Here is a 19,029-nt window from a genome sequence, read left to right on the forward strand (position 1 = left end):
AGTGGTTTACCTGGAACATCATGGGGGTAGTGGCTGAGGAGAAGTTGAAGCTCTTGCTCATGTGTACATCAGGGTTGTGCTTGGACATGTAGCCTTTGATCATGACGGTCTTGGCTGTACCCTGCTCACCAATCAACAGCACAGCCTGAAATTTGGCCAAAGAAAAAAAGACAAGTTAAACTTTAATCATACTCCAGGATTGATAGTTGAGTTTTTTTAATTACAGACTACACGCACATGAACCCCTGAGTATCGAAAATAACAAAGTGCTCCAACATTAACTGTCTCTTGAGTGCCATCGTTACTTGGACATGCAACTGGACGCAAAAAAAAAAAACAATGAGGAAATCCTACAGACTTTCTTAAGTGCTTGATATTTTTTTTAATGATGTAAACGGGAATTTGAAATTGAAGCATTTAGCTGATACAAGGACAAATTCTGTGCCTGGTTGTCATGCAACTCTGCTCAGATGCATTTGTCCTAATGTGGCGATGATACGAAAAGATGCAAACCACAGGTCAAAACAAGAAACCCAGCCTCGCGGACACTGTGCCGTGCAGCCTTACAAACCAGTGCGAGCACAATTATGTCTTTTACTAGCTTTTAGTATGGGCTCAGTGCACCAACAAGAGAGGGCGCTCTTTCAGCACTTTTGAGAGCCCCGTGGACGGGACACACCGCCTGCGCATACTGTTTCGCGCGCGTATAGCTCGAAGTATGCAAGGCTTATTTTATTCTAAATGCCCACAAAGCCATAGCGTCTTCATGTGACCATCAGGTGTTGTTGGCGATGGGTTCGATTGTCTCTCCTGACGGTCTCCCCCAACTGTTCGCTCGTACCCCCCGCCCTGCAAACAGGACGCTGGGATACTCTGATGAATTCGCGCTCTGATTGGTTGGATTTTGCGTGACCAGTGACCTGCGCGTCATCAAGGTCGTGACTCTGCAAGGTTTGAAACGGCCGTTAAGACTGTTTCATTACTCTTTTATTCCAGTTTAGAGATGTTTTTTCTCATTAAAAAGCGTAATAATGTAGGAAATTCGGTAAAACTTATCTGTGTTGTAAATTTACAATTCTCGTCACTCGCTCAGACTCCGTTTCGAATCACGAACGGTCGGATTGCATTATGCGACGCTGAAAATTTTGTCCACATGGTCCGCAATGAAACAGAAATCACATCCGGTATGGAATATGCGCAATTTCATGGGAAGTTTTCTGATAGCATTTGGCGCACATTGTCTAACTGCGGTCTTGAACAGCTGCAGCAAGATGCTTTATACATAGGTCAAAGGCCATTTCCTTCACAAGATTCTGTGAAGCTCATCAGAGTATCCCAGCGTCCTGTTTGCAGGGCGGGGGGTACGAGCGAACCCCAACTGTCCCTTTCTTGCCGGTGAGGGGGTACTTGTGCACACAAGGAGCCCATAAAGTTCACTCAGTGTTATTTGCAGTTCCTGCATGGACTAGGTCCTACCTCTATGTACTGAAGATGTGACAGCAAGAAAACTGACAATAGCTCTGCTTGCATGATGCAAACGTGCGTATCTCTACACGGTTTGGGGTGGAAATGGTAATTGCTACTTGCCTTGTGCTGTTTGCAGATGGTATCAATCAGGAAGTTGGATCTGACATTGTCAACGTTAGGTACCAGGATGGAGGTGTAGACAGGCACAGAGTCGCTGGGGTACAGGTATTCCTGGACTCGGTTGGACCAATGCTCCCAATCACCTGCGATACACACACACAAGTAAAAGCTTCGTTATGAATAAAGGCCAGTTCGTACGTCACGAGAATGGGACTGTGAAGTGACATTTTTGGATATAACGAAATATTCATTGCAAACATCGCTAGAGTTCCAATGTGCTCAAGTTTTGGATTCGCTTTCGCACTAAATATGAACCGGCCTTAACCCTATGTGGGATCAATGTATCTGCGGGCTATTCAGAGACCTTGAATCGTATTCTTAAAAGCTTTTGCCCTGGAAATGTCTGGAGGTGTGGCTTTGCATCGAAGTTATCTTTTTCAAACTTGTTAATAGCCAAACTTATCTCGCATTACAAACAAAAACCTGAAGCTGGCATCACCAAAATATATACTTCAACCAGGTTTTTTTTTCTCAACACTCATTGACTGGCTGAATACAGTACAGAGGGTGATATCAGACACAAAACTGTACAGACGTATGAAGTGGCACAACCAATTTTGAGTATCCACAATGCACTAACATTAAAATTTTACCTGACCACAAACTGTTAAAATTCAAGTCTGTTACAAGCCAATATAGCCTATCAAGCCGACATTTATCTTCGGTTTCCTTGGCATAAAACGACTGAAAATATTTCTATTCACCCCTAGATGGGATGCCAGTCCATCGCAGGTTGCTCCCCAGCTAATGCCGGTACCCATTTATACTCCTGGGTGGAGAGAGGCAAGTGGGGGTGAAGTGGCTTGCCCAAGGACACAACATATCGTCACCGGTTTCACGAAGGGACAGGCAAGTGGATTTTGAAGAAAAAACGTTTTCGAGATATTCTGCCCCTGACGTCATTAATCTTATTCAGGAATTAATGATGTTTTGCTTACGGAAACATGTTAGAATGCTTAAGTACCTGGTTTTAAAGCAAATATTTTAAAAACTTGTCAATTTTGACATGCCCGTCTCTTGGTGAAAACGGTGACGATATGGCCAGCAGCTGGATTTGAACCCCTGACCTTCTGATCACGAGTCACAAACCCTAACCACTAGGCAAACACCCCCTCCAGACAAATTTGGTTAAATACAGAAATTGTCTGATAGCGTAACAGTTTTGCCCTCTGCTGTCAATCATGATACCTACCCTGAGCATTGACGACGAACTCAAAGATAGTGTGTCCGCTGCCCTCCTCGATTTGAGGGTAGTGGAGTTTACTCTCATGAGCCAGCATGAATTCCTCCATCTTGACTCGGTCGTCCAGCTCCAGTAAGGCACCCAGGCTCCACATCAGGGCAAAGATGAAGAGTTTCTCCAGGTGAGAGGCTGGTAGGATGCTGTGGTCGTGCTCGTCTTTGACTGGGATCAGGCCGTCCAGTAAGTCAACTGACTGTGGATGAGAATTCACAATAGGGTTGGGAAAAATCCATCATACTACAGTGGAACGCCACTATAACGAACATCACAGATCCACAGAAAGTGTTCATATTAACCCTAACCGCCCTGAAACCTCCAAAATCCTTTTTGTAAATTGGAGGAATTTGCAGGATTGAGGTTACATGGCAAAAGTGGGTTGCAGATTTCGAAGTACGCACTGTGTCAAGGTCTTGGGCCAGACCTTGTGTTGTTTATGCTCAGCCGTGCATAAATTTAGCCCTCGATTATACTTAAAATCCTCCGCACTGCTCCAGGATGTCACTGCCTCTGCCTCAGCCTATTGACAGTCATAGCTGGAGGATTTTGCAGGATTCAGGCAGTGGTCACCCCTCCATGGACCATATTCAAGAAATAGCGGAGGAATTTGCAGGATTGAGGCTATATGCTATTTTTTTCATGAGGCCAATTGGAGGATTTTGCAGGATTGAGGCTACATCCTAGCAAAAAGGCCTAGGGAGTTAGGGTTAACGATCGTTTGGCATAGTGATTGAACCTCCGGTACCCTCTTTAGACCAATAGTGAAGTCACTGAACTGGTATTTCTCACATCCTGCAGCCGCACAAGGAGTTGTCACAAAACTTTAGCAATGGGTGGTTTTCCCTTTTATTCCTTGGGGAAATAATAGCCATCTATCGCTCTCCAACATTCAAACACGATGTAACCATGGGTGGTTTGATGTTCGGGAATTAAAAGTGGCCCAAACAGTGTTTAATACATGTACAACCGGTAGGTTTTTTTGTTAATCTGTTGACTTTTTTCAACAACGATGTTCGATACGTTTTGTACATTAAAACCGGGAGCCAAGGATGATGTTCGGTATAGCCAAATGTTCGGTATAGTGGTGTTCAGTATAGCGGCGTTCCACTGTATGTGTTACCCTCATCTGCTATATCAGATTCGAACCATCCAGCCGACACCGGCAAGCTGGGTGATCGAGTAGTAAGACGTTTGCACTAGTAAGCAGGAGGTCATGGGTTTCAGGTCCAGCTGAGTAACTTGTGATTTTTTCTCGCAAACAAGCCCTCGCATAGCACTTGAGTGTACAGTGTTCAGGAAATTACTTCGGTGAATGCCAAAAATCCAACACTGAATTAATATTTATCCCGATACAAAAATTCCATCATACAAAAAAGTGATTCATCGCAGTACCCACATTCATTGCAGTACCCACTTTAAACCAGCCAGCTGACCTTGACAAGCTCGGTGGTTGACTGGTAAGATGTCTGCACTAGTATAGCCTAGACATATTTACTTTACATGTGGCTTGATGCTCCTTGGATGTTAAAAAAAAAAACATGCAAATGGTTCCTGCTCAGTGGCAGATGTGGGATGATTCAGGAAGAGTCTCAGCGAAAATGGTTAGAGAGTAAGTTTAAATGATCAGGCTGCCAAGTAATCGACTGTAAGATCGCTGAGCAACTTAGAGCAAGTTCCAGCAACTTTATCATAACTGGACTAGCTGGTCTAGTCGCAATCAAGGTTGGTCACTCGCAGACTACCCATAGACATGTGTAACTTGATGGGAGCCAGGATTGAGTAGTTTCATGATGATGTTTGATCATCATTTGACTAGAGACAATTGCACTTAAAGGGAAAATACAACATTTGCAAACATCAAAAAATAAAACTACCAAGTTGTTACGAAATACCTTACTAGGATGTTGGTAAATGACAGTCTAAAGCATCCTGTAAAATTATGGCACCTGGTGTGAAGTCATTTTCAAGAAACTGGCATTTTTTTATACATTTCCAACGGTGGTCGGCCGACCACCGTTGGAAAAACCTAACTATTTTTCAACTACTGCTCCATTTTTACCATTTGTTTCAGTCCAAATTGTGTTCGCTATTGGTTACATGTTCATGAACGGGTGCAGGTCAGCTAGACTGGTTCCCTTACCTTACAATTTTCCGGCATCTTTAAATTGATCCATTTCATTTTTAGTGGAGTCAGGGAACCAGACTACTTGAACATTTTTGTTTTTCTTGGTTTTTCCAGCATTTTCGAACACAAATCTTCAAACATGTCAGTGTAACAATATTTTGTTCTATTATACTAACCCCTCAACTAGTTCATTTCTGAAAATTACAGCGAAAGCCAATGATGTACATTCCCTTTAAACACTACACAACTGAATCATCACCACCTTTTGTTTAAACTGCACATGTACACTTATACAACCTTGTATGATGGCACGCTTCATTGCATCTGATGAAGTAGTTGTAGTTACAAAAGTTTATGCACACATTTATTCTTGTTAGTCATTTGAAGTGCTACCATATTTTTCTATGTGTATTTCTGCCTAACTAACACAGCTGCCCACCAATTATACTTTAACACTAGTGCGCTGGGCTCAACTTACACCATAAAACAATCTCCAATCAATTAATAGTCTCTGATCAATCTTGGCCCATACCTGCCTGATGTAGTTACACTCCAGTATGTCCATCTTGGCATGGAGGTTGAGTGAGACAAAACGGTACAGATCATCAAAGATCTTGTCATATAGATCCCTCAGGACTGCAGCTTCACCTGGTGGCTGCCCTCGCAGCCAACCCTATCCGACAAAAACAAGAATAATATTACTATCTCTACTATGTGCACTTTTTATATTTAGATCCCCTCAAAAATTCTGTTGTAGAGCAGTGTTGTAAAAACAAGAATATTACTATCTCTACTATGTGCACTTTTTAAATTTAGATCCCCTCAAAAATTCTGTTGTAGAGCAGTGTTGTAACAACAAGAATAATATTACTATCTCTACTATGTGCACTTTTAAAATTTAGATCCCCTCAAAAATTCTGTTGTAGAGCAGTGTTGTAAAAACAAGAATAATATTACTATCTCTACTATGTGCACTTTTAAAATTTAGATCCCCTCAAAAATTCTGTTGTAGAGCAGTGTTGTAAAAACAAGAATAATATTACTATCTCTACAATGTGCACTTTTAAAATTTAGATCCCCTCAAAAATTCTGTTGTAGAGCAGTGCTGTAAAAACAAGAATAATATTACTATCTGTACCATGTGCACTTTTTAAATTTAGATCCCTGTCACAAGACGTGTTAAAATTATTCCTTTTATTTTCCGAGTTAATTTATTAGTAGACTAAATTTGTACTCCCGTAAAGTGTTATGTAACGTCTGAGGTTGATGCTAGATGAATTATGCAAATCGTAATTCCTTTTCCTTTGTTGCATACCTATTCCGAGCTTGCACCCATGTGGGGCTCAGTCGTGGTGCAAGCTCCAGTAAGTTTGTATTCATAACTGGGTTAATCGAGTAACTGGCATTCCGGGGAGGGGTATAAAACCCTCGCCCACGTGTTTTCGGATTGAGTTTTGCGGTACGGGAGCCGGAGTGAATGTGTCTCGCCGGGTTGGGTGTTCGCTAAGCGGATGGGTGTGGACCTTCAGCGCTGAGGCTGTCGAGTTGGGAGCCGCTGAAGGCTGCGTGTCGGGCGGACTTCTTGTACCCTCTTTGAGAGGGGAGTTTTTAAAAATCCCGCTTGTGGGCCATTGAGGCCTATTGTGTTAGTACCACATCGCAATCTCCCGGGAACGCCAGACCCACGGATAGGCCCGTACAAAGCCGAAGGCCGTGTGAGTAATTATTATTCGTAGTAATGTTTAATCATTTATTGTGTAGTGTGTATTGTATACTTGGAAAAAAATCTGTATTTTCACATTTATGATGAATGCCGTTTCATGGTGTACGAAACTTGTGCATTTAAAATGAAAACCGTGTTCATTGTGTGAAGTTGTAATATTTCACCAACTTATAACCTGTGTATTTCTTGAATGTGAAATTCAGAACCATTCTCTTAGTTGAGAAATTATTCGCACATGGTGTTTCCGCAAACCTTTCATTATTTAGTATCTTCACCATGCAAAGCCTCAAATCTTACTTGAATGTGAAATGTTGGCCCAACCCGCATGTTTATTAGAATGCACTTATGGATATTACAGGGCTTCCCGTAATCCTGCCCTACGATGGCTAGCAGGGCGGCCACTGTCCTTTACTTTCACTGAAGTTTGACGTGACGTGAACCTCCACCTACTCTCCGACGGTCGGTGCGTAGGGGGCCTACCCAAGCAGCAGACCGGGTTCTCAAGCTCTCAAGTTCATAGGGGGAATCGTCCCACGGCGACCCTCAAGCCGGACCCAAATACTTATATTGTAATTAATAGAGCTGTGTCATACTTATGTTGTAATTAATAGAGCTGTGTCAGAATTACGTTGTTTGTGATGAGGCAATGTAACGCGAACACTAAAACACTCTGGGGACAAACAGATGTAATCAAACAGATGTATATAATAATTTAATTTTGGTTTATTTCTTTCTCGTAATAAATGGTTTAATTTTGTGATTGATAAATCCTGTGTTGAGTCCTCTGTTCTTTTGAGTTATTCCTTGATTTTTGGTCTGAGTAGAGCGGCGCAAGGGTCCGCTCTGCGACAATCCCCTCAAAATTTCTGTTGTAGTTGAGGTACTTGCATAAGATCACAGGTCAATCAAGAGTCCCCAAATCCCGAGTCAGCACCCATGCTTTTCAAATCACCATAGACGAAGGCATTCCTTAGATATTGCTCATCCTTTCTAACATGCGATTGGACTTGTGATTTACTTGTGATGGACTTGAGGATTGACTTGTGATTTTCTTGTGACTAGATTTGTGACAAGAGAGTGGTCAGGGGCGATTTCAGGAATTTTTGCGTGGGGGGGGGGGTTCAGGCCCGTCAGATTTGTTTATGGGGATTGTTGCGGTAATGCAGCATGTTGTTGCTGATGCACTGATGCACCTCAAAACCCAGAGATGCCACAGGGTCTGCTTGAAAAAAACGGAACTGGGTCTGCTTGAAAAAAAAAACGGAACGTCTGCTTGAAAAAACCGAACTTTTTTGTGTGTGAAAAAGCCACTCCGTGTCCGACACAAAGTCCCCGTTGTCATCTTTATCTTGTAGCCAAGACAAGTTTTTTGTTTTTTTTAATTTTGCTTCTATGGCCTTTAAAGCTGTCGGTTCGTTCAATCACTTTGACTTTTTCCATATTCCTAATATTCATTCTGCCTACCCGAATTTCCAACGTAATATTCGACACGAAACATGCACGATTCCACAACTGCTGTCGGTGTACATGATCCTTGCAATACACGATGCGCTCAACGAAAACATGGTTGGCACCCGCATTTTTTGTATTCACATATATCACTGCGATCGGAAACCACAGATAGCTGAAATGATAGACTTGATTTCCAGGCTGAATGCTACGTGTGCTTAGCACACAACACGCCCGCACGCGGTCTTCTTTTTTTTTACATTTGAGAAAAAAACTTGCCGGGACTGAAACATTAGGCCCTTTAAATTTCGTTGATTGTATATTTCAGGTATTTCCAGTTAGTTTTTTTGCAGCAGTCTTTTTAATTTTTACACTGAATTTGATGATGTCAACAATTGAAGTTTCAAGTGTAAATCGATTACAAGAGTGGGAAAGCACTACTGACATCTAGTATTGGTCTCCAATCCAGCGCTGAGCTGCTCATATACACCATGCCATTCCTAGACACCGTGGCCGGCGAAGCGTTGTCAATGTTGTGCACCTCAAAGACAATCTTACAGTTAGGAGACATAGGGATGCGGTCCCCGTTGGCCAGAGTCAAGGTCTTGTTGTCATCAAGGACACTGTTGAGATTCTCAATCCAGATGGCGTCAACGGGGCCATCCAGAACAATCCAGATGTGCTCACCTAAAACAGATGCAAAAAGTGACAGAAAACAATTTTTTTTATTGACCACAAAGACAACCTCATTGAATGATTTGAGACGATTTAAATAAGGTGATAATAGTGTGATGGAGCAGTCAATAACTGTGTAAGAAAGGGCCTAGGTGTCGATAATGGATCAGGCCAAAGGCAAGGGCTATAATCGGCCTATGACCGCTACAACAGATGCGGGAACCAGACCACAGGACTCACATACTCTCGTAGCATGCAGACTAAGCACTGCCTATCACATCACTGTTCCACGACACTGTCATCTCCATTTATAAATACCTTTGTCAAAAAAATATTTAAAAAAAAGTCGGAAGTTGACAAACTTCTAATGATGTTGTTCTACCATTTTACCCCAAGTTCGGGCCATTTACATGGTGCGTGCAGCATGCGCGGTGTGCTGAGATGTATTTAAATAGCAGTTTAAAACCACCGACGGCTCTCAAACAAAAGGAAAACTGTCAATTTTTTTACTGTATTTATGAATATAAAATCAAACAAATATCCTGCAAATAAAATTTGTTACGTGTACAAAATACTTTCTCAATGACCATGAGGCAATAGGACCATGTGTGGTTATTGCCGCAAACCTCAGCGGGGATTTATGACAAATGAAGTCAGTGAATGCACATTTGAAGTTACTTTTAATTTCATTCCCGCTCACCAAAATTAAATATATGAACAATAACCTAACAAAAAATTAAAACAATAAAATGCAATGCTTGTTAATTTAACTAGTTTGCATTGGAGGACGTGATAACACGCACTGGCTGTTTTTATACACAGGCACGGCTGACTGGTTGAGACATCAAGATTGCCTCGACTCGCCTCCGGCTGACGTCTAAACACGCTAATCCCTTGTGCTTTTTGTACACACACACAAAGTCCGTGAAGTCTGTGAAGGCGGACCGTGTGTTGACCTTGAATTAGCCGTTGTGCACGGCCTATTGTTGTACAATTTACGCTGCAGTGCACACCCCGGAGTATTTAAACATATGAGGTTTCAGAAAAATCGTACATATACTGTTGAAATGACTCTTGCGAATCAGTATTTGTGGCTTTTGGCTGTATATCAGAAGTTGGCTGGAAAATTTTGACTTTTGCGAAAATCGAAATTTTCAGCAAAAATGATCCCGGCGCGAAGTGGTTAACAGTCATTTAGGTGGTTTCTCACCATGTTTAGATATGGTTATGCTACCACATACTTTTCTGTCATTGTCTTGTTTCCCTGCATCCCTGCCTCCTGTACCTTTGAGTGGCTTTAGCCATGTAAAGGGCGACTTGGATTAAAAGAAACTTATCTCTCATTTTTAACCTTGCCTGACCTTTCTTAGCTTTGAGCGTCTTCCTCCACAGCGTAGAGAAGATGCCATCCGTCCAATCGTTAGTGGCTACATCCAGCCGTCCAAACATCTGTGGCGCGGTGATAGCCTTGGGGTTCATACGCATCTCTTTATGAGGGGCACCGCAATCTCCCATGGCCTTCATCAAGACGTGGATGCAGACGCTCTTACCTGCACCGCTGGGACCTAGGGTCATCATGCCATGGCGCACGCGCTGGGTCTCAAACAGCTGGGGAGTGATGGACATAGGTAGGCTGACTAATTTCCGTTTTTTAAAGTGTCTGCTTTTCAAAAGGCCGGCACGGACATGCAGGACATTTTTACATAGCCTATAAATCTAGCTCCCAGATGTATTTACACAAAAACTCAGTGGTTCTTGAGTCTGGAGTGCTGAATGGTAACACATAGAAACCGATGAAAACGCATGTGCTAATGAAATGATGATTCCGTCGGCTCGGCTTTCCATGACATAATCCCGCCAACACACACATCTTCGTAAACACCGGCAATCGTAGACCCCCTATTGTCCCTAATCCTCATTCCTATGTTTGTACTCTTAACTTTTTAGCTACAGCTCTCATTGGTTTTGTAAATGATTTTCAATCGTGGACGTTCGGTCAATCGTGGATGTATTGTTTGTGCCCTAACCCTTTTGTCCTAGGTCCACGATTGCCGGTGTTCACATACTCACACAGTTAGGAATTGGTGCGTCACACTCAGCACAGTTGTGCGAATGGACAAATGCTTGCATGCAATGCAGTCTCAATTAGCTTTTGTAAATAGGTCATGAAAAACCATCAACATTTTCTACAAAGAGTCCACAGAGATTTTGTAAATATCTGGTCACATGATCACTTTACACTCACAAGGCCCCCTTCAATAGAGAAACCACTGCGCTAGCTATTGTACAAAGTAACTGCCCCATGACAGATTATCTGAACAATAGCTAGCACAATAGCTAGCACAACTCTCCTCAGTCTCCTGACGATGACTAGAGCAGGCTAGTCGAAACGTTTAGACCAAAGACAAGTTCTTTTAGAACTTGAAGCAGGACTGTTCTTATCAGAACTAAAAACTACTTAGCGAAAGTTGATAATAAGCAGGACAAGTTCTTATCAGAACTAAATATCTACTGAGCGACAGTAGTTATTACCACATGGTGTTGCCGCAAACCAAAACGATACTGACACTCCACCATGCAAAGCCTAAAATCTTATAGCTAGCACAATGCTTTCACCATTTAAGGGGGCCTCTGTGTTAGAAGCGATAGCTTGTCTGGATTGATCTATATGACAAGCCAAAACATTTTGTTTGAAGGTCATACCACATCGTTTTAATTTTGTCGAATTATGGCAATTAATTTGGTACTGAAAAAGAGTTAATATGGGAAATGAGAGTTTCCAAATACCTGAACCACTTTGAGATTCCAAGCTGGATGGTTGATGACTCCCATAGCATCTACTTGATTGGCCACAGCCACCTGTAATTCCTCATAGCTTGCATTGTCAAGCTGAATGCCGGGGAAGAGATCACTGATCAAGCTCAGGAATAGAGGCTCGTCTTCATCAACCTAATCACAAACAGACAGAGATAGAAATTGTGTCAGAATTTGAAAGTGCACTAAGGGCCGTCTCACAAGACAGTGGACTCTTCCTGCCTGTCAAATCAAACAACATCACCCAATTAATGACTTTTGGCCAGGTGACCATGATTGATTGCTCCAATTCGGTCCCAACAAATGTGAGTAATAAACACAATCCAAACAGGTGAGCAGGGCTTATGACAAACTCTGGAATGGTTTATTCACAGTCAATTTGTTCAAGACAATCTCCAAGAAAAAAACGACAGTGCAGTAGTGTTCTGTAGGAGTTTCTGTAAAATTTGGAAAAAATGTACTTCTTTTTTCTTTGGGGTTCCTTAAGCTTGTAGTGAATTTAGTTTCCTCAGTGCTGTATATGAAAATCACCCAGCAATGCAGTGTAAAGTGTACTTTTACTGTCAAAGTATCTACCATTCTTCATTCTACAGGGTGGATCAAAAAAAACGAAACCGAAACATTATTGCTAATTGGAACAGAAGTAGGGCAAATGTGAATCAAAGGGAGATATCTTCTATTAGGGTTGAATCTCCTCTTTAAAATGACACCCTGGTCATGTCATTACATTCACGGTTGACTGAGCAGTGACCAATTTTATGAAAAGGTCTCTTTAGAGAATTGCGCCACTTTTCAATTGTGGTTTTTGTTGTGTCAATTGTCACAGAGTGAAAGGCTATGGTTGCACTTAAGGCAGGTGGGGAAAAAAAAGATTTCACCAAGAAAAGTGGCGCAAGTCTCTAAATAGACCCTTTCATAAAATTGGGCACTGCTCAGTCAACCATTAATGTAATGACATGATCAGGGTGTCATTTTAAAGAGGAGATTCAACCCTAACAGAGGATATCTCCCTTTGATTCACATGTGCCCTACTTCTATTCCAATTAGCAATAATATCTCGGTTTCATTTTTTTTAATCCACCCTGTATAAAGACAAGGTGTGGCTTACTGTCTAGTCCATCAAAAGTCCTTAAAAGTCCTCATATCACGAGTAATCCAGTCCGTCAAGTCACAAGCTATTCAAGTCAGCTGTGACAAAGGCATTCCCTTATTAAAGTTCATCACCTATTACTTGAGAACGAACTTGTGACGGACTTGTGATGGACTCGACTACACAAAGGTATACGTATTGCCCATGTCTTACCAGTTTGGATAGGTTCATGTCTCGCAGGACCCTCATGACGATGGTAGACTCACTGTCTTCAGGCCTGGCTCGCTTGTTGGCCCCTAGAGTACGAAGCACTGATAAGATGTTCCTCAAACCAAAGTCATAGTGAACCTGTGTGGACAAGAAACAAAGCCACATAGCACCATCATGTCACGTCGTGTCAAGTTTTTATGCTGCGAACTCACGAAGGGTTGAACACATTTCAACTCCGGTGAATTTTTGCTGCGATTGTTTCATGATGTCAAATCCACATCACATTCACATGAAGTATGAACTGGTCTTCAGTCTATATACTAAACAAGTATTCTGCTTGAAGATCCTGAAGGCTTGCTGCAGCAACAACAAAAAATACATCTGTGACTGCTGACTGCAACACTTGAAAGGAATCTGCAGTTAGCATCATGAGATGTTCCCAGTCAATCAAGAGTCAGAAAACTAATAGGTCAGACAGACTGACAAGCCCTTTGTGATTTCTCATTACCTGTTTAGTGAGTTGTTCCTCACAGAGCTTGTAGAGTGTGTAGAATTTCTGAGCCAGGAGTACGTTCTCCTGGAATCCACAGCTGGCCAGCTTGACTCTCATAATGATCTGTCTGTCAGGGACCATCATGGCCACACTACGGAACTGAATCTTCAGGTTCTCTGGTAGCTCCTGACGGCCAGCATAGCCAGGGTTCTACAGAGAAAAAAAACAGAGTAACAAATTCACGAATATCTTTCAAAAAAAAACAAAGTCATGTCCTGGCTTGAGACCATTTGTCATCACTTATTTTAAGTAACTGATGAATGTATGGCCAGGGATGTAGTCGATTTCATCACAAGTCCCTGCAAGTCCATCACAAGTCCTCCAGTCCCAATTCAGCTCACAAGCTATTCACATGAGCTATGACAAGGGCATTCCTTTGTTGTTGTTCAAGCATTTTTTCCTAGTGTTGCTCGTTATTGTCCAGTTTTTTTGTCGATCACACGTGTTCTAGTTTTCTCGTTTCTTTAATGTTCAATGTTGTCTCTTGTTTTTGTTTTCTTCGCCGACACTTCAGGTGTGTGGGGGTTGCTGTAAGGCAACTTATAGTGCTTGCACTTTTCCCACTCTACCGGATTCGTTCCGTTTAATAATAATAAAAATGATGATTCTTGTGACTGGACTTGTGAATGGATTCATGATTTACTTGTGACTGGACTTGTGATGGACTCGACTACATCCTAGTGTATGACTGAACCAGCTACCTCTACAAAATCATCTAAGCCCTATCTACATTGGTAGTGTCTCAACTTTTAAATGTTTTTGTTCTGAGATGTGGTAATATCTAAATTGGGTTTCTTTCCTTCTCCAAGTATCTGGGGCCAATTTCACAGTGCTGCTAAGCACAAAAATTTGCTTAGCCCAAAAAAGTCTGGCTTATTAAAGCAGGTTACCAGCCAAAACTCCACGTGATTTTCATGCTAAGCAAACAACAGCTGAATACCAATCACAAGCAATATACATCACATGGACATTTGGCTGGTAACCTGCTTTTTATAAGCCAGACTTTTTTGTGCTAAGCAAATTTTTGTGCTTAGCAGCGCTATGAAATTGGCCCCTGGTGATCCACATAAAGCTTACCATGGTCAAGAAGAGGCCAAACTCTGGGTTGAGAGACACGACGTCACCGTCTGAGAAGATAAACTCACTCTTCCTTTCCTTCTTGGCCATCAAGACAATGGCAATCTGCTGTGCAGCTACTGAGAGCACTGGCAGCTCGATACGGTTGAACTCATCAAAGCAGCCCCAGCTACCTGACTGGGCTAGACCTGCAAGCACATAGAGCAATGTGGACAATGGACTGTATCCGAGTATGAACTGTGGATGGTGCTTCATCACAGCTCGCAAGATCTCCAGTGTACAGTAAGGGGCCCATTATACGCTGGCACTGGCTGGTGTGCTTATGGCGCAAGTACACATGATTCATATTTTGAATGTGAATGACTGTCAGACACCAACCATTCCCTCCAGAAGGTCCTAACATTAAACCTGTTAAGTCCCTATGCCACTCCAAATCACCTGCCTGTTATTCCCTGCACGGATCCTACACAGAAGGATAAACGACTGTTCTGAGCTCCAGTACAAAATGCACTGAGTGGACTTGCCTTAATTGGTTAGACGCGTAATAACGGGAATTAATACCTGTTGGCTTACAATCGTGAATTTTCCAGGTGTGCCATTGTGTTGGGTTTTTGCATGACATCTAAAACGGAAATATTCATAAAACTGTATGCAAAACTACTCCTTATGTAGGACATAATTCTTCCAAAATTGTTTAAAAATAAATACTTCAGGACATAACAGATGGTATTGTGCAGTTTTTGACGTCATAGATGCAGTATTTACCCGGAAAATAAACGTCAAATTTCAAGAAGAACACCGTTTACCCAAATTTAGTTTTTATTTAGGCTTTCATTAAGAAGTTTTAGACAGATGTGATCCCGAACCAATGAAAAAAAAGCGACATTTCATTGTTCATTTTAAAGCTTAAGATACTGTGCTCGGTATTAAGAGGGTTATGAAATTATCACTTATCAGAATTCAATAATAAAGACCAAAAACGTAGACTCATGAATACTCAAAAATAAAATTAGCTGGCTTGACTGACTTCAACACCAGATCGGGCGCAGAGCCATGCAAATCTGAAAGCCACCGCGCGCAGTGGTCTTTGTTGACAAGTATTCATGGTATTTGCCACCAGTACGGGCCGTTATCACACGTCTAACCAGGAGTTGGGCCAAGTCGTTGATCCTGTAGTGTAGGATCCGTGTTCCCTGTAACTCGAAAGTGCTCCATCACTGTATGATTTTATAAATTCATCAGGAAATAGCTACACTGTAATACAATGATGTACCCCTGCAAATGGATTCACTGAAAACTCCCTCATCCACTAACACCGGGTTTACCTTTATAGATTCGTCCCAGTCCTCGGTAGTCCATCTGATCAGAGCAGTTGAAGACCACTACATACTTGCCCAGTGCTTTGCCCATGTCTTTGGTGGTCTCTGTCTTGCCTGTACCTGCTGGGCCTGCAGGGGCTCCACCCATACTCATACCCAGAGCCTGGGCTAAGGTGATGTAGCATCTATCAAAGAAGCATAGATGTGATCAAGCTAATCATATGTCAATCAAAAGTCAAACTGTAAGTTAGTCATAAGTCAATCGCAAATCAAACCATTAGACATCAGAACTCCAATGGTAAGTCAATCACATGTCAAATCGTAACTCAATCACAACTTATATCGTAAATTAATAACAAGTCAATCACAAGTTATATCGTAAGTTAATCACAAGTCAAGTCATAAGTTAATCACAAGTCAATCACAAGTCATAAAGAACATATACTATGTATGTACCTAATGGCCTTCATTTCATAATTGCCATTATTCATTTAACATCTAATGGAAATGTGATTCATATTTACCTTCTATTATAATTTATGACACATATTTCAATGTTATACAGACCTAACAGCATTATGGAACTAAATATTGATCTTGATTGAATCTACCTGTCAGTGAGAGGTGTAATAACCAGTCTATCCGTGCAGCCCAGGAACTCATTCTGATAGATGAAGTCAACGTCAGTGATGGACACAATGCACTGATCAGTATCCTCCTTGAAGTAGAATCTGGCTTGCTTCAACCACTCAAAGTCAGTGGGTGAACGGATGTGCTGGACAGTCTGTGGATTAAAAAAATAAATTAAGAAATTAAATGAAACCAGAGACCTGACCTCACAACACATGTTTATAATATATGAGGGTCACGCAACGACCTCATGCTTCTATCATCTTATTGGCAGCTGTTTGTCTTAAGCCCGGTTCATACTCAACGCGAATGAGAAGCACACTTGACGTCATTTTGTAAACGTTCACTGCGAAATTCGCCAGAGTTAAAATGTGCACAACTTTTACGAATTCGCATCGCGAATACTTGACACGTCACAAATTCGCGTTCGCGCCGAGTATGAACCGGGATTTAGCTGTACTACCTCCCCTATAGTTCGATTGGCCAGCCTACTTTTCCTGCACACTCATGCGTCACACTTAATGCAGCATCCTATTGATACACTGGTAAATTAGGTTAACCCCTACTTAATAGGTCATTCTGATGATCCACGCGCTGGCCAGTATCAGACTCTAAATGGCCTGCCATTTTGAGTGTGTTTTCGTGAGCAGGCATGGTTTTACTGACTTAAAATCATGAGGAAGCATCAATAAATCTAGTCATGGAAAAATATCAAGTCCGCTTGTCTATTGCTAACAATCATTAGTTGATTTCTTTTGAATCAAGGTCATTGAAGATGGAGGAGTCACAGCCTTTGACCCATTAGTCCCTGTACAGACAGAAACCACCCTGCTTTATCACCCCCTATTACGCCCCAAACAGCCCCAGCACCATATGATTTTTACAGATTCATAAAGGACGAATTACAATGTAATAGGACGAATTACAATGTAATACAACAAAATACAATGTAATACAATACAGGGTGAGTCAAAAAAAGCGAAACCCAAATGTCGGACTATTGTTTTAGTGAAGTTTTGTAATCTAGTATATGAAAGCCCAATTCAAAAGCTTTCTTTTAATATAAGAATCATTCAAATCGCTCATGTGCTTTTCAAGTTACGGAATTTTAAACGCAACCACCATTTTAAAGTTCTGTCCACGGATCACAAAAAAGGTGTGCGTTCTTTCAGCAAAACGAAAAAATTCAAACACATCCCTATGCGCTTTGTTGTCGTTTTGCTGAAAGAACACAAGTACCTTCTTGTGATCCGTGGACAGAACTTTAAAGCGGTGGTTGTGTTTAAAATTCCGTAACTTGAAAAGTACATGAGTGATTTGAATGATTCTTGTACTTAAAGAAAGCTTATGAATTGGGCTCTTATATCCTAGATTTTGAAAGTGCTACATCCAGAACTTCACTAAAACAACGGTCCCGACATTTGGGTTTTGTTATTTTTGACTCGCCTTATAATACAAATGATGTCCCCTCCGAATGGACTTACCAAATCATTGAAGATATCTCTCTGATGTACGTGGATAGTAACCAGCGTCTCATACTTGACTCGCTCCATCTTGGTCAGGTCATGTGTGGTCTGTTCAATCAGTGTGTTGAGCAAGTCCAGGAACTTGACGTTAGTGACTTGCATGATCTTCTTGTCTGATCTAGCTACAGTCAAGGCGTCTTCAGCATCGCGGGTCCACAGCATCTGAATGCCTAGCAGACCAACCTAAGAAGGTACAAAATAGATAATTATCATTAGTTCTCCCACGAGCATCAGTGGACAAGGAATAATGTTGTTAGTTCCATGAGTGCAAGAGCAAACTTGATGCACAGTAAAGACGCAAAGCCTACGATGTGGTCACGTTTCAGTGATTATCTGTTACACATGCGTGCAGCAGGAAATATGATGGGGAAACCTGTTTGTTGAAAACTGAGGCAAGTATTAAGACAGTATCTAAAGACACGTTCGTATTCCTGCATGAAAACAAATGAGAATGTAATTTTGGCAAATCGTGGCATCATGGCAAGTATTCATGCTGTGATTCGCAACAGTTGAACACAATTTACCTCTGGTGAATTTCACTGTAGATGTCTCGTGATGTCAAATCATTTTCTCATTTCATTTCACAAAGGCTTACAAAATGTAGCCAAGGATGATCACTTGTTTCATAACAATACCAATTGCCATCCAAAATTATCAGTTTACAAGACGGCAGGACTTGTTAAGCAGTGGTAGCATCACACTCTAAAAACCTGAAGGGAGGGGCAAGAATTTTTTTGGGGGGGGGGGGAGGCAAAGACACTTTTCAAAATATTTCTGGCTAACTACAAAAAGTAAAGTGGTGGATATCATTTGACATTTGAGCCTAAGGCCCCCCAAAAAAAGTCTCCGGTATGCGCGCGCATCGCCGTAGCCATGCGCGTTGGCAAAATGAAAAAAGTTTTTTTTCAATGAAAGATGATGTCTCAAAACCGCCAAACTCACTGGTTAGCC

At 41.7% G+C, this 19,029-nt stretch overlaps 1 protein-coding gene across 2 annotated transcripts in view; it reads right to left on the reverse strand.

Annotated features, from left to right (window-relative positions):
- The window catches only part of LOC119735419 (dynein heavy chain 8, axonemal-like), a 146,375-nt gene that overhangs the window by 58,980 nt on the left and 68,366 nt on the right, over nt 1-19,029 (reverse strand). For both annotated transcript variants that reach the window (XM_038209120.1, XM_038209121.1), the window contains 13 exons: nt 18,037-18,261; nt 16,534-16,706; nt 15,929-16,107; nt 14,604-14,791; nt 13,482-13,676; nt 12,977-13,111; nt 11,647-11,808; nt 10,221-10,467; nt 8,630-8,871; nt 5,545-5,685; nt 2,840-3,083; nt 1,588-1,730; nt 11-145 (listed from right to left, as the gene is read on the reverse strand). In XM_038209120.1, coding sequence (XP_038065048.1) covers nt 11-145; nt 1,588-1,730; nt 2,840-3,083; nt 5,545-5,685; nt 8,630-8,871; nt 10,221-10,467; nt 11,647-11,808; nt 12,977-13,111; nt 13,482-13,676; nt 14,604-14,791; nt 15,929-16,107; nt 16,534-16,706; nt 18,037-18,261 — 2,409 coding nt within the window. The remainder of the gene's footprint in view (nt 1-10; nt 146-1,587; nt 1,731-2,839; nt 3,084-5,544; nt 5,686-8,629; nt 8,872-10,220; nt 10,468-11,646; nt 11,809-12,976; nt 13,112-13,481; nt 13,677-14,603; nt 14,792-15,928; nt 16,108-16,533; nt 16,707-18,036; nt 18,262-19,029) is intronic.

The sequence above is a fragment of the Patiria miniata genome, unplaced genomic scaffold (genome assembly GCF_015706575.1).
Source record: "Patiria miniata isolate m_02_andy unplaced genomic scaffold, ASM1570657v1 HiC_scaffold_29, whole genome shotgun sequence".
NCBI lineage: Eukaryota > Metazoa > Echinodermata > Asteroidea > Valvatida > Asterinidae > Patiria > Patiria miniata.